The sequence below is a fragment of the Leptodactylus fuscus genome, chromosome 1 (assembly GCF_031893055.1).
Source record: "Leptodactylus fuscus isolate aLepFus1 chromosome 1, aLepFus1.hap2, whole genome shotgun sequence".
NCBI lineage: Eukaryota > Metazoa > Chordata > Amphibia > Anura > Leptodactylidae > Leptodactylus > Leptodactylus fuscus.
In genome coordinates, this window is record NC_134265.1 from 120,533,237 (window position 1) to 120,547,010 (window position 13,774).

A 13,774-nucleotide genomic window follows, 5' to 3' on the forward strand; every position below is an offset into this window, starting at 1 on the left:
GTTTAATCCGCTATCTCTCTGCTAACTCTCTGCTTGACCCCTTACAATCTGGTTTCCGCGCTCTGCACTCTACCGAAACGGCTCTCACAAAAGTCTCCAATGATCTCTTGACGGCTAAATCCAATGGTGACTTCTCTCTTCTTATTCTTCTGGACCTCTCTGCAGCTTTTGACACTGTTGACAATCATCTCCTCCTCACTATGCTCCGCTCAGTCGGCCTCAACGACACTGTGCTCTCCTGGTTCTCCTCTTATCTCTCAGACCGCACTTTCAGTATATCATTCGCAGGCTCTGTTTCCTCCCCTCTTTCCCTTGCTGTTGGGGTTCCTCAGGGCTCGGTCCTCGGCCCCCTGCTTTTTTCTCTCTACACAGCCCCCATTGGACAAACCATCGCCAGATTTGGCTTCAGGTACCATCTCTATGCTGATGACACCCAACTATACACATCTTCCCGTGACATCACCCCTGCACTCATACAGAACACCAGTGACTGTCTCTCTGCTGTCTCTAATATGTCCTCGCTCTATCTGAAACTAAATCTCTCTAAGACTGAACTACTACTGTTTCCACCAACTAATAGATCTGTCCCTGATATATCCATTGTAGTCTCAGGCCTTACTAGAAATCCTAGGCAGCAGGCCCACTGCCTCGGGGTCATGTTTCACGCAGACCTTTCCTTCACCCCTCATATTGAATCACTTGCACGTTCATGTCACCTCCACCTCAAAAACATCTCCAGAATATGCCCTTTCCTTACCAGAGATACACTAAAGACACTTATTATCTCTCTGATTCATTCTCGCCTTGACTATTGTAACTCCTTACTAATCGGTCTTCCCCTTACTAAACTCTCCCCTCTACAATCTATTCTGAATTCAGCGGCCAGGCTCATCTATCAGGCTAGACGCTACAGCGATGCCTCTGGTCTGTGCCAGTCGCTACATTGGCTGCCTATTCATTATAGAATAAAATATAAAAGTTATTACTCTCATCCACAAGGCTCTCCATAATGCTGCACCTCCCTACATCTCCTCCCTCATCTCTGTCTACCGCCCAACCCGTGTTCTCCGCTCACTCAATGACCTAACACTTACATCCTCTATTATCAGAACCTCGCACGCTCGTATACAAGACTTCTCCCGAGCTGCACCACTTCTCTGGAATGCTCTACCCCGGACAATCAGATTAACTCCCAATTTCTACAGCTTCAAGCGCAAACTAAAGACACATCTCTTCAGACAAGCCTATCACAATTCCTAATGTCAACCCCTCCGTACTACAATTAGAATCCCTACATTTTAACCCTCCTCTGTCCCCGCTCCCACATTACCCCACTTGATATGATGCCTTTCCAGCCTAACTTATTTGTTCAATCTCCATCCACATGTTAAAGGTCACCACTAGTGACGGCTCATACAGTATTATTTGTGTATTGACAGTAACCTCTATTACAGAATTGTCTGAATACTGTATAAGCAATGCCGCCCCTGCTACCTCTTGTGTTACCCCCTCTACCTCATAGATTGTAAGCTCTTGCGAGCAGGGCCCTCAGTCCCATTGTGTGAAATTAAGTTCTTTGTTATGTATCAGTCTGTATCTGAACCCTACAAATTGTACAGTGCTGCGGAATATGTTGGCGCTATATAAATAAAATGTATTATTATTATTATTATTATTATGGGTGTGCAACTGTGGGGCACAATAGTTGGGTGGGTAAATGTGGGGCATTATAGAGTTTGAAGGGTCCACTGTGGCCCCTGTAACCTCTATTATGCCCCACAGCGGCCCCCCTGCAACCTCTATTGTGCCCCACAGTCTAGTGTGCCATATAGGGGTTGGGTGCGTGGAGAAGTGAGGAGTCAAAGATGAACAACACGGGGGGGGGGGGGGGGGGTCTTTTGATCATCCGCTTCAGGCAGAAAGGCTAGGCTCACCACTGAGCTTGGTATTGTGGCAGAAAGCATCCCGTAATTCCTGCCCAGTGCTTAAATTTGCCTCAGGTATGTTCACTGGTCAGTAAATTGTCTTAGATCTAAAATCAGTATACCTTCTCTATTATACAGTGAGAGGAATGCACCATATGTATCACTAGTAGGGTTGAGTGATCGGGATCGGAAAAGATCGGATTCCCACCCGATCTTTTCCAGCGAGATCGAAATCGGAGATTATCTCAAGATCGGTTCAACCCTAAAAGTGACTTTTCCCATAGAGAAGCATTGACTAGGGTTGAGGATCGGAAAAGGACGGATTTCAAACGGCGATCGAGCAAATTTCACGATCAAGATCGGCTGGAAAATGATCGGAAATTGGATTTTAAAATCGATCTTGAAATCTCAAGATCGGCTCAACCCTAATCACTAGACTCTAGAAAATAAATGTACTCAGTTCAGCTGCTCACAACTTAGTACTGTTTTGTTTGTTCAGACATCATGTAGTTTAAAAAATATGTATGAAAGTATGAAAAATTTCCTATTATAACGAGGCGTTGGATGACCTTTAGTTTTGGTTAGAGTTTCCCTTTAACTGTTGGCGAGGATTATAACAGGGTAACTACAGCTGTTCATGCCAGACTCTGTGAACACAGCTAAATAAAATAATTACATATATAGATCGGTAGTGACTGCTAGGGGTAAACAAGCTAGAAAGGACAATGTCATATTCCTTCGACTTTTCTACAATTTATTATTAGGATGAATGTTTTTTTCTATAAGCTATTCATAACTGTGAAAAGAAGCAAAAGCCCACTGCGATATTCTCATCATTACAGCCGGAGAAATTACCAATTATAAGCGGCTTCTGTGGGAAGGCTGATGAATGAGACAATGTAATATCACAGGGATTGAACCGACCTTTTATCTGTGTGTACATGCCACCCACTGACGCAGCTATTATTCAATGGGCCATACGCAAAATTACAGCTTGCATAACCAAATATACCTTGGTCTTTAGGTTGCAGAACAAATCATTGTTACGTGATGTTCTGAATAGCAGGCAACCTTCAGAAATTAGACTTACAACATTACCAAAATAGACAAATGTTCAATGGGGAGCAATAAAGGCAGAAAACGTATGTCATCTCCAGGTGTCAGTCTAGGGATTTCCACCATGCCTTAAAACAAAAAATAGAGCAAATCCTCCAATAGAAATATTGGTGGAAAAACATTATATGTCGACTTAAATAACATAACCAAATAATCTGCAATATGATTATCGATAATGACATCTTTAGCAAAAAGGTATACATCAATAAAGTTTGTATGGTCTAATAGTATTAATAAATCTGTCCCAATGTACCGTATATAATCAATAGAAGGCTAGAACAGTGAGATGGAAGGGGATATCTTCCTAGTAATAGTCTGAGGATGTTTACCATTTGGCAGAAGAAAGTCATCTGTGAGAAACAATCCTAACTAATGAGAACCGCAAAGAGCAGGGGGTAAAAAAAAAAAATCTGGAAACTCTTCTGCAGTGCAACTAACCAAGAGCTGTTCAGACATATAACAGATGTCAGGACAGTAGCTTGTTACAAAATGCTTCATGCAAATATTCCCATATGGACAGACTACAGTTCTTACTTGGTCCAGATTACCTCAGTAGCCTGAGGCCCATCAAGTCAACATCTGCTGCTCTGTTTGCATGTTTGAGACCACTTGTTTATGTTCAATTTATAGGCTTTATGCCACTGCACTTTACTACTGTAGAGCCTACTTCCCATATCACCACAGCTATGGGTTTATACTATTCTTGAACAGAAGACTGGAAGGAATGCATCATGAGAGTGAAGAGAGAAGAATGATATTCATGCAAAGAAACTGCAAAAATGAGCATGCAATAAAGAAAAACGAAGCTATGCTAGTAAAGCTGATCAATTATTTATGTCGGGGAAGTCAGGAGAAATGCTGTAACCAGTTCTAATTTTTTTAGATGTCTTTGGAGAGTGATTATGCTCATGTTCTGTGTGTTTACACAGTCTACAGAGAAGATATACAGCTTAATAAGTAGTAGTATTTCTCCAACCAGAAAGGCTGTAGTTAACTGCACCCTAAACTGCTGCTAAACTGGTCAAAAATACATGGAGCTAATTCTGGCCATTGTGTTGTCGTCTGGGCTGTAGGCTTTTTGGTGGAGTTTTACTTTTAGGATTTTTTTTGCATTTTGTTACATAAAAGCATCTATTCTTTTAAGAGTAATGCACTAAAATGTAAAGGTTTGTTCACACTACTGTTATTATAGTCTGTTGCTGTCATCGGTCATAGGATGACTGCAAAGCGCATTAACGGTAGTAGAGTAACAGACGAAGAAGGAGCACCTTTCCACCTGTATCCATTCTGATAGACTATAATGTAATAAAACATGACAGATGGTATCTTCCATCAAATATGTTAACTTTCATAATGGAAGAAAAAAGTCCTGCATGGACCTCCTGGAGTGCTAGAAGAGTGGGCCTGACTCCTAGGCCAGATATGCTCCCAGATCTGCCGGACTTTCAGTCCGGTTATGGGTGGCCAGTCACATCATGATAAAGGAGAATAACCAGCATATTTAATGTTCACCTAACAAGTGTTGGTTAGGCTCAAACAAAAACAGGGTGTATCTCGCTGTCATAGTGGGTCAAGGTTATGAAAATGGAGTATGGCCTCTCAAATTATTTCTGCAGTTGACAATGGATATCTTCATCAAAAAATTGGCAAGTATGGTCTTATATCTACAAGAAGCAACTGTTTAAATGCACCTGCTTGAGCCCATCACCCGATCATTCTCCACTACTGGTAAATAGCTGTTTTTTTCTGAGAAAATGGTACGGTCATCCTAACCATATATGTTATACAAGATCTGAGGCCTCTTACAGAGTGGCTCCCGTCTGGGGTCCCAACCTGTGTTGCTTATGCTCCCCTACTGGACATATGAATAGGAGTTTCCTTCATGATACAACCCCTCTAATGTGTGTCTATGGATTTTATCCTCATGTTGTCAAATAAAGAGAATTAATTTTGTTCAATATTGTTGATGTGGACTTCTCTTCCTTACTCCAATTCTCTTTCAGTGTAAACAATGATGGTGTGCTTTCATTTAGAAGTACTCAGAAAATTGAATTTACAATTTAATGTATATACAGATTATAACGACTGCGTTATATATAGAAAGATTATCATGATGGAATTAATAGGAAATAAAAGGGATTCCAGTTGCTCCCATTCTAGCTACACAATCTTCTGTGTAAATATCAACTCCGACCAAGTAGGTGTAAAAGCAACATAGTAGGTGAAACCAGACCTCTATAATCCTGGGCTATTAAGCCAAATGGTACTATAGCGTATCAGAATCATGTATGCATTTGAGATATCCTATAAATAAATAAATGAAATTTTTTTTTTAAAAAAAAAAGCAGCTGACATTCATATTTACTAAATAATGGAAACCCACATTCAGTGACTGCCAGCAAGGCCGATCTCCTCTAGAAAATGATGGCTCTCTGAACATGACGTCTGAAATTAGCTGTCACCAAATCCTCTGTTTTCTAGTCAAACATAATTTCCAACAGCATCAATTATTCATGGCGGGCTTAGATCTTTCATTTATGTGAAAGGCTTTCTACCCCCAGCACTATGAAAGTACACAATGTATGTTACAAGTGGCTGTTCATAAGTGTTTGCTTAATAAGCTGAACATCTGTCACACGTATATTAACAATACTGAATAGCAAGGAAAAAGTGGAAACGGCCAAACACCTTTGTCTTTGTTCATTTGTTGACACTTGACACGTTCTGCACCTTTATGACCAGCATGTTTGTCCTGTTACTTTGTGGTAGGTTTTATTTTTTTCCTTATGTATTTATTAAAAAGTAGTCTGACAGGCGAACTGCTCCTACCAAATGACTCCCAACACTTGGTGGGGTACATACCTATGTGGTTGCTCCCAACATTTTAATTGCCAATAAAGTGAATTTTAATTTGTCATGCAGATTAGGTAGCCAGCGTCCGAAAGGTGGTCGCAATCCAGGTAAGAGCTCTGGTTTCTCTTTACCCTGACTGGCAGCTCCAGCCTTTTCCAATGTCACCAATATAACATACGCATGTTATGCTCCCTGGTGTGGACGACTGTGCTTACTGAGGTTGCATTGATGACATACTGTTGTATGGATGTCATGTTGGTGCCTGCGACGAATGCACAGTACTTCTGTGAAGCTGTGGCCCGCAACAGGGAGTATACCAGGCGTCCACCAGGCAAAGAATGAATGGCATCGTGCAATACTTCAAATTGGAATACCAGTAACATTGGCGACCAGTGAAAAACAAGCTACAGTAACCCTGAATTTAGTCAACTAACTGTATTATATGCAAGACTAAGATCAAGTGTGCCATTGGCTCATAGTGGTATCTGAGAAGAGTTACTGAAAAAAACGAAGGGAAAATACACAAAGATTTGAGAGGCAATGACAATTTGTTTTGCTGTAGTGTTCATGGTCCGCTAAGTAACAACTACATACAATTCTAATAGCACCGATACCATCTGCTCCGTACAGTTCTTATCTAGAAGGACATGAAACACTGGCTGCATATAAAGCATCTCTGTACGCACCAGGATCTAGATAAACGCAGGCTGATATTGGATTAGGTGCACTAGCAAAATCAGTTTCTAATGCCATTACAAGTCAGATTGTTTTAAATGGAGTGCTTCCTATGTTACTGCACTGAAGGCACAGTGTTTCCGAACAACAAACCTGGCATCCATATATACAGAAGAGTATTAACCATTCTGCCAACATCCTTGGTAACCATGGTGATCAGAGACAATTTTAAGCTTTGTCTAATGCAGTTATTGTGACTCCGAAGTTCAATGACTCACTAAGAGCTCTTCAAAGACATTTTCTTCAATTATTTAGTGTCAACATTAACTCTATAGAATCAGGGGTGAAGTTGGCACACTTGCACGAGTAGGTAATGCTAGACACTCACCCCTGTGCTGACCAGGGACAGCATGATCCTTTCATTTAAGGCTAAGGTCTCTCCTTGCTTCATCTTAATCCTCTTCTTATCTAGACATTTCATTGCATACCTAAAATGAGACAGAACCATGTTGAGCAGTGAAGCAAGTGGCTTACATTTCAATTAGTAAAAAGCTGGCATCGGAGTAGTGCTACCCATTTTATTTCTGATAAACCTACTAGCATGTTATACAAGTACTGGGAGTGATAGACAAGGTTGTGTCGTGAAACACAGGTGCCCAGACCATGTGGTGGTCAGTTCTAAGTGGAAATGGTTAAAGTGGCTAAGCCGCCATGATATACTGTTATGACCCAATGTACATAAGTACAGCCTGACCTGGAAGGATTGCTGTCAGCAGCACTTACATTTTACCAGTGTCTGCTTTTCGACATCCGTATACTTCACCAAATCCTCCTCGGCCAATGATTCGATGGACACTAAAGTCGTTCATTGTAAGCTGGAAACCAGAACAAATACATCACCATTATACTAGAAGCAATGGTAAAAACCACTAGAAATGGATGGCAATGGAAGTTGTAAAACAAGACGATATTTCATAAGTGTTGATATTCTTATGAGGAAAGCCCCCACCATAATGGGGTATTTTTATCTCAAGAAATGGGCTCATCCTGTCCTTGTTTTGTGGCTGCTATGAGAGGAGAGGTGACCACACATGCGCAATTCAATTCTTTCATGTGTACGGGAGTTTTAAGAACAGCCAAGACTGCCTTCATGACTATTCCTGGAACACCCGCTAAAATGAAGTTAGAGTTGCGCTCTTGCACTCCCATCTCTCCTGTTACAGCCATCACAAGGTGGGTTCTAGAGGTGGATTTGCCATATGACATACCATAAATGTCTGACATTGGAGTACACCTTTACTTAAAACACGTTATACAACATGTATTTTTATACTTACATGGATGTTTAATTCCACATTTTTCCATTGGCAAAATCTAGTAAACCTATCACTGTTAAAAGAGAACAGCAGACTTTAGAAAACATTCATATTTTTAAAATCTTATATATTTCATGACAAGAAATTAGAAAAGAAGAGAATCATTCAGGTTGCACTTGAACAGGCTCAGGCCTAGATTACAGCAACAGCTAAACACCTATGGAAATGGCATATCTACAATACCCGCCTCCACTAGAAGATAACCTGCATATACACCTTCAAATGATACAAATACAAGAAATGATACATGTGTTTAATAAATTTTGCAAAAATGTCAGGCCTTCTTTACAAGTAACCTGAATAGGGTAGGGTACAATATATCAGTATTAACTTTCCCCGATATGCTAAAAATCACCCAAGACATCTGTATGTAAATCAGCTAAGAAGAGTCACACTGGCCTGCTCTCTGAGGTGAGGAGTCACACCGAAAGGTTGTCCTATACGCTACAGAAGTGAAGGGATATCTGCAGCTCTCATTCTCAACTGCTCAAACTTCTATTTTGGTACCATATAGAATCATATTCCTGGTGCAAGTTTAAAGCTGAGATTTTCCACTTTCAGATAAGAAGTATGGCTTTAGCTGCTACAGAGCCCAAGATATCGCCATATGGAATAATCCCTGCCAGGCCTCTCAGCGTGCCTCACCCCATCAGAGAACAGGCCAGGGAGTCTCCTCTCTGGCAAATCTGCAAGACACTTCTGAGATGATTTTTCTAGGTAAACAGGAGAACAGAGGGGTAGCTGAAAAGCAGACTTCATACCCTACCAGATAGAGCTATGGGTTCAGTGGTGAAATTTAAAGTGTACATCAACTTTCAAAGAACTTTTCATTTTCTGGCAGCATTTGTGGCATGAATACATTTTGTAATATACTTTATTAACGGATTTTGGCTCTTTTCCTTTCTGCTTCCAGCGATTAGGGTCGAGCCTAGAAAGTAGCAGTATATATTCTGTGTAATCTATCCAGTAGGTGGCACTGCCTCGGTCCTGGAGTGTTAGTTCTGTGGTCGCCCATCACAGCTAACACCCCTGCAGCCTTGGCTAGCTATGCCTATGCTTGTATGAAATGGATACAACAGGTGGTGTCTCGTACTAATCACAGAAGGCAGCGCCACCTACTGGATCCACAGCATACCAGGCAGGACCTGATTTTACCCACTCCATTCCAGCATCTACTCAGCAATCAGCTGTAAAATGTCTGGGAAATGTTCAATTTACCTGCAGTGCCACACCAGGGGAAAGTAAGTATTACACAGCGCACCTTCCAATTGATGTGTACTGCAGGATAGGACAGGTCCTCCAGTGTGAGAGATGTAACTGCTCTCCACCATGGGGATGAGGAGGAACAGTGGACACTATTGTCCCAGGATTCTTTAAAAGAATATATAAAGTGGGTTTCCCACATAGTAAAACCCCTTTAGTGGGGGAACAGAACTGGAAAGTATACGATAATGACAAGTTTTCTTTAAGAAATTCTACCCATACGGAAATTGTATTGTGATGAAAGTTGATTGTGTCTGCTAATGTGGAAGTGGGGCAGATGAGGCGACATGGTTTCGCTCACCCAACCCGCTGAGTGGGACGTTGTTACCACGCATGATCACAAGCCAGCTTGACTTTATAAGGGTATCTTTTAGATGCCCTACATTAAGGGGTCCACCCTGGTGACAGACTTCCTTTAAGTAACTAATCTTGCTTTTAGACACAGCAAATGCAGTGGAACAGATGGTCTAGCAATTGCTGATACAGATCTCTAAAAGAAAGATTAAATGAATATATGACTGCTTTGAAAAGTGCAAATGTTGTATATCATTAGCTAAGGAATCAATGGATCTGCTGAACACAACTGGTCAAGAGCCTGCACAAGTATTAACCCAATCCATCTGTAGTGCAAGGGTCACACATTACAAAAGCCTTAGAGATGAGCGAACAATGTTCGGAACAGCCGTTCCAAACAGCACGCTCACAGCACGCTCCCATAGAAATGAATGGTGCTTCCATTCATTTCTATGGGAGCGTGCTGTTCGGATCGGCTGATCCGAACAGTGTTCGCTCATCTCTACGAGCTGTATCTTTAAGTAGAACAACATTAAAGAACAAAGAGACAGATTTATTAAGACTGTTGGATTGGGTGCCAGTTTGCCATCATTCACACATTTTCTATTTCTATTTCAGCCAACTCAAATCTTCACATGCTCTGGGTACTATAAAACCTATATAGCGATTAAGTACAGTCTTACACAGGGATAAAGGGGTCTTACCTTTCTATAAACTTCTGAAATATCTTTCCCCGAAGACTGTCACATATTTCTTCTATGTATGGCTGTAACACACATCAGAGATTGTGTAAGTAAGTTAACCAACGATACAAACCCAGCTACCTTAAAAAAAAAAAAAAAATCAGCTAAAAACGCCATTTCACATACAAAAACTAAAAAATAATTATGTCGACAAACTCCAATTTGAACAAAATGTCACTTTTCTAAGATCACAATGTATAATACTGACTTTTTAGCTGTGGCCATCTAGTGGCCAATCCAGTTAACTGCAATATAAGTGAAAATGTATCTCATAAATAAATGTGTCTTATTCAGGAAATCATTCATTGTAGTAAGTGAGGATCTCTGCTGTACTAAGCACAGAGATTTGAGGAGAGTTTCTAATAGTTTCCAATCTCCAGGATCCTTCAGAGCGGCATGGAGAAGAGGGTGAAGTGGGACTGGCTGGCAGCATCAAGCACTGTTGCCCATAAGTGTAAATAAGGAATGCCACCCCATTACTGTGCTTGGGGTTGGATTCCTCACCATCAATTCCTCTAATAGTCTATTCAAAAGAAAAGTCATCATTATATAAATACTGGAAAACTAATTTCAGCAAAAGCCACAGATTAAAATGAACGAAAAAGAGAATAGTTATAAGTATTTCATATCTTTATCCACCAGCAATTTTGATTTATTTTTAACAGTTTTGGAAAACACAACAAGTTAAGAAAGTCAATGAAACGGTATGAGAACATATTAGGAATAAGGTATCCTATATATGATATTCCTAGCACTACTGACAATACCACAACATTGTATCAGATACAGGCAATACAGGCTTTACAGTAGTGGCCCCTTTAGTGTAGAGAGCAGTGTTATTCATCAATGAGGCAATGAGGCCTCAAAATCTCTCTCCATACAATGGTGGTCTATGGAGACTGCTAGCTTTTTTTTTTCTGCAACATGACCTGAGGATTCCGCCTGAGGAAAGCAATAGAAGTGAATGGGAGGCGAAAAACACCTAGTGACCGAAAACGCCTAGCGTTTTTTTTTTTGTTTTGTTTTTTTTTTTTTTTACAGTCCATTCACTTTAGGGGAGGGGAAACCTCCTGGCATTTTATGAAGCAGTTTTTACCAAAAACTGCTCCAGAAAACGCTCCAAAAAACACCTCAAGGTCATAAAACCTAGTTTTTCTCACTACCAAAATAAGCCAGGCGGTTTTTACGTGTGAACTAGCCCTAAAGGATCAACGTAACACGTTTAGGGGGGAAAAAAAGGCCCCGTTAACCCAACTGGCACAGGCAGCCATCTACACCACAAATACAAACAAGTTACCTAAATAATTTGTCATTACAACACCACTCATATTGGTCCTCTCTCTATTGTACATTCCAGTACTATAAAGGGTCATACAAAGCAGAAAATACAGGCTGTGGAACAAGGTAGAAATTAGTGATGAAATCTGTACATGCAATTGTGACACTAGTTTGGCCAAGGGGATATCGTCACTCCTTAGGGAAAGACCACCATGTAGGTGTGTGGAGTCTTATTAAGCCATATGTGCTCCACTGTGAGGGATCATGGGAAGAATATGCAAATCTGTCTTCCATTATGTAAATTGTCCATCAGTTTCACCAATTTTACTGTAGAGGGAGAAATCTGTTGCAGAAAGATCCTTCTAATCCTTGGCAAACCAACCACCTGACAAATAAAAGGTGTGAAACAACTGTGTTCACGTGTCAATAGTACAACCAATCCATACAGCCTCTATTTATTACTGAAGTCCAAGAACATTAGATAGATCATCGTCAAATACTTGTCTGGCCGGCAGCAATCTCCTCTAATACACATGTACAGTACATTTAGCTGAAATATCATTTGAACTGATCAATGACTGTCAATAGTTATAGGAAAGATCTTTTGACCATTAACGAGTTTTTCTTAAAGCATTCCCAGTACTATCCCAGAAAGACTGGCCGTCACCCGGTGCCACACTTATGATCAGTCTGAATGACTGGAACCACTAATATGGACTATAAACTGAATGACCTTTCATTTATTGGTTGTTCAACCATCAGCCCATTTCTTTCTAACGTGTATGGCTGTCTTGGGGTTGGGAAGTCAAGATCAAACTAACTTCTTAACTCTAAACATCTACCACAAGGGTCTTCATGTGCATTAGGTGTTCAGTAGGTTTGACTGATAGTTAGCTAATGTGTAAGGTTTTGAGGGGAAAATACAAGACCACCTACATAGGGGGCTACAAAAAAGTGTAGGTAAAACATGCAACTGAGATGCCATAAGGAACATCAGCAAGGCAGTTCTAGGTTTACTGTACATATGAAGCACAGAGAGTCCTACCTCTACAATGGAATCTCTCAAGCTATAGAAATGTTGTCTAAAAATAATAAATGTGGAGGATTTAAAGTATTAAAGTAGAAGACGGAACTTTTATCTTTTCAACCAACAAACAAATAACACAAGGAGTTAATAATTCAACCTCAAACCTGCTGTTTGACAATGGCCAATTCTGAAGAAGAGAGATACGGATTTATTGGCGGTTATGACATGGAGCGAGGTGAATCCCTTTCTTGCCATTTTCTTCTAACCTTGGTAGAGGAATCAGTTGTAACGCTTTATTAAGCAACAAACTGACCAAGTCACTGGCATAACACTACTGGCAGCTTATTAGATAGAAGAATAATATCTCACCCCAGGCCAAGTTATAACCATTAGGTGACACAGCAAACACCTCACTGATGGCGACACCCTCCAAATGAGCATAAGGAAAAGAGGATTCCTCCTACTATCCCGAGGTGGTCTATTGGGAAAGTTGTTTTATGTGCAGACCCATTCCAAAAATAAAATCACAGTCTGAGCTGTGACCAAATTGATATCACCACTTGTACAGTTGCCAATGTTGTAAAAGACTAAACATGCCATATATTGTCCCTATATATTACTGCCATATTACTGTAAACCGCAGCTAGTTCATTCCAGGAGCTAGTTATTTTATTAATAGCCAATCCATAATAGCAGGTGCCAGCAGAATACTTTTAGGTGCATTGGATACCATCACCACTGCATCACAACATTTTGAAAGCGGAATTGCTAATAATGTATTTTTTTGTTTGTTTTTAGATGTAAGCTAAACATAGCGCATCCTAGAAGGCACAAAAATCTGTAAGCCGTGTACATTAAGCTGTAAAAGGTTGCCTACAGTTCACTGACTGGATCCCTTGGTTAAACAAAGTATCACCAGCAGTACCATAGTTTTAACCGATTCCACCCCCTCAAAAAATGCATAGACCCCATGGATGGGTCTAAATGTACAGCATACTTCTCAAGTCCATCCTAATACAAAAATAATGCATTGTGTATTACAACAGGTTTATCATAATATTTCAGTATCAGGTGATATTAAGGTTATCCTCGCTGTACTCCAATCCCCCTTTAAAAGGAATATTCCCATAAACATTACTATATTTAAATTAATAGACAATTAAAAGTTAATGACTTATTTCAAATTTAAATATGTAGTTCTCTATTTATCTTAGTGGTGACAGA

General features: G+C 40.3%; 1 protein-coding gene across 2 annotated transcripts in view; it reads right to left on the reverse strand.

Annotated features, from left to right (window-relative positions):
• The window catches only part of GRK3 (G protein-coupled receptor kinase 3), a 210,248-nt gene that overhangs the window by 42,556 nt on the left and 153,918 nt on the right, over positions 1-13,774 (reverse strand). For both annotated transcript variants that reach the window (XM_075276596.1, XM_075276595.1), the window contains exons 6-9: positions 10,207-10,268; positions 7,907-7,958; positions 7,353-7,444; positions 6,958-7,057 (exon numbers count right to left, since the gene is read on the reverse strand). In XM_075276596.1, the coding sequence (XP_075132697.1) occupies positions 6,958-7,057; positions 7,353-7,444; positions 7,907-7,958; positions 10,207-10,268 (306 nt within the window). The remainder of the gene's footprint in view (positions 1-6,957; positions 7,058-7,352; positions 7,445-7,906; positions 7,959-10,206; positions 10,269-13,774) is intronic.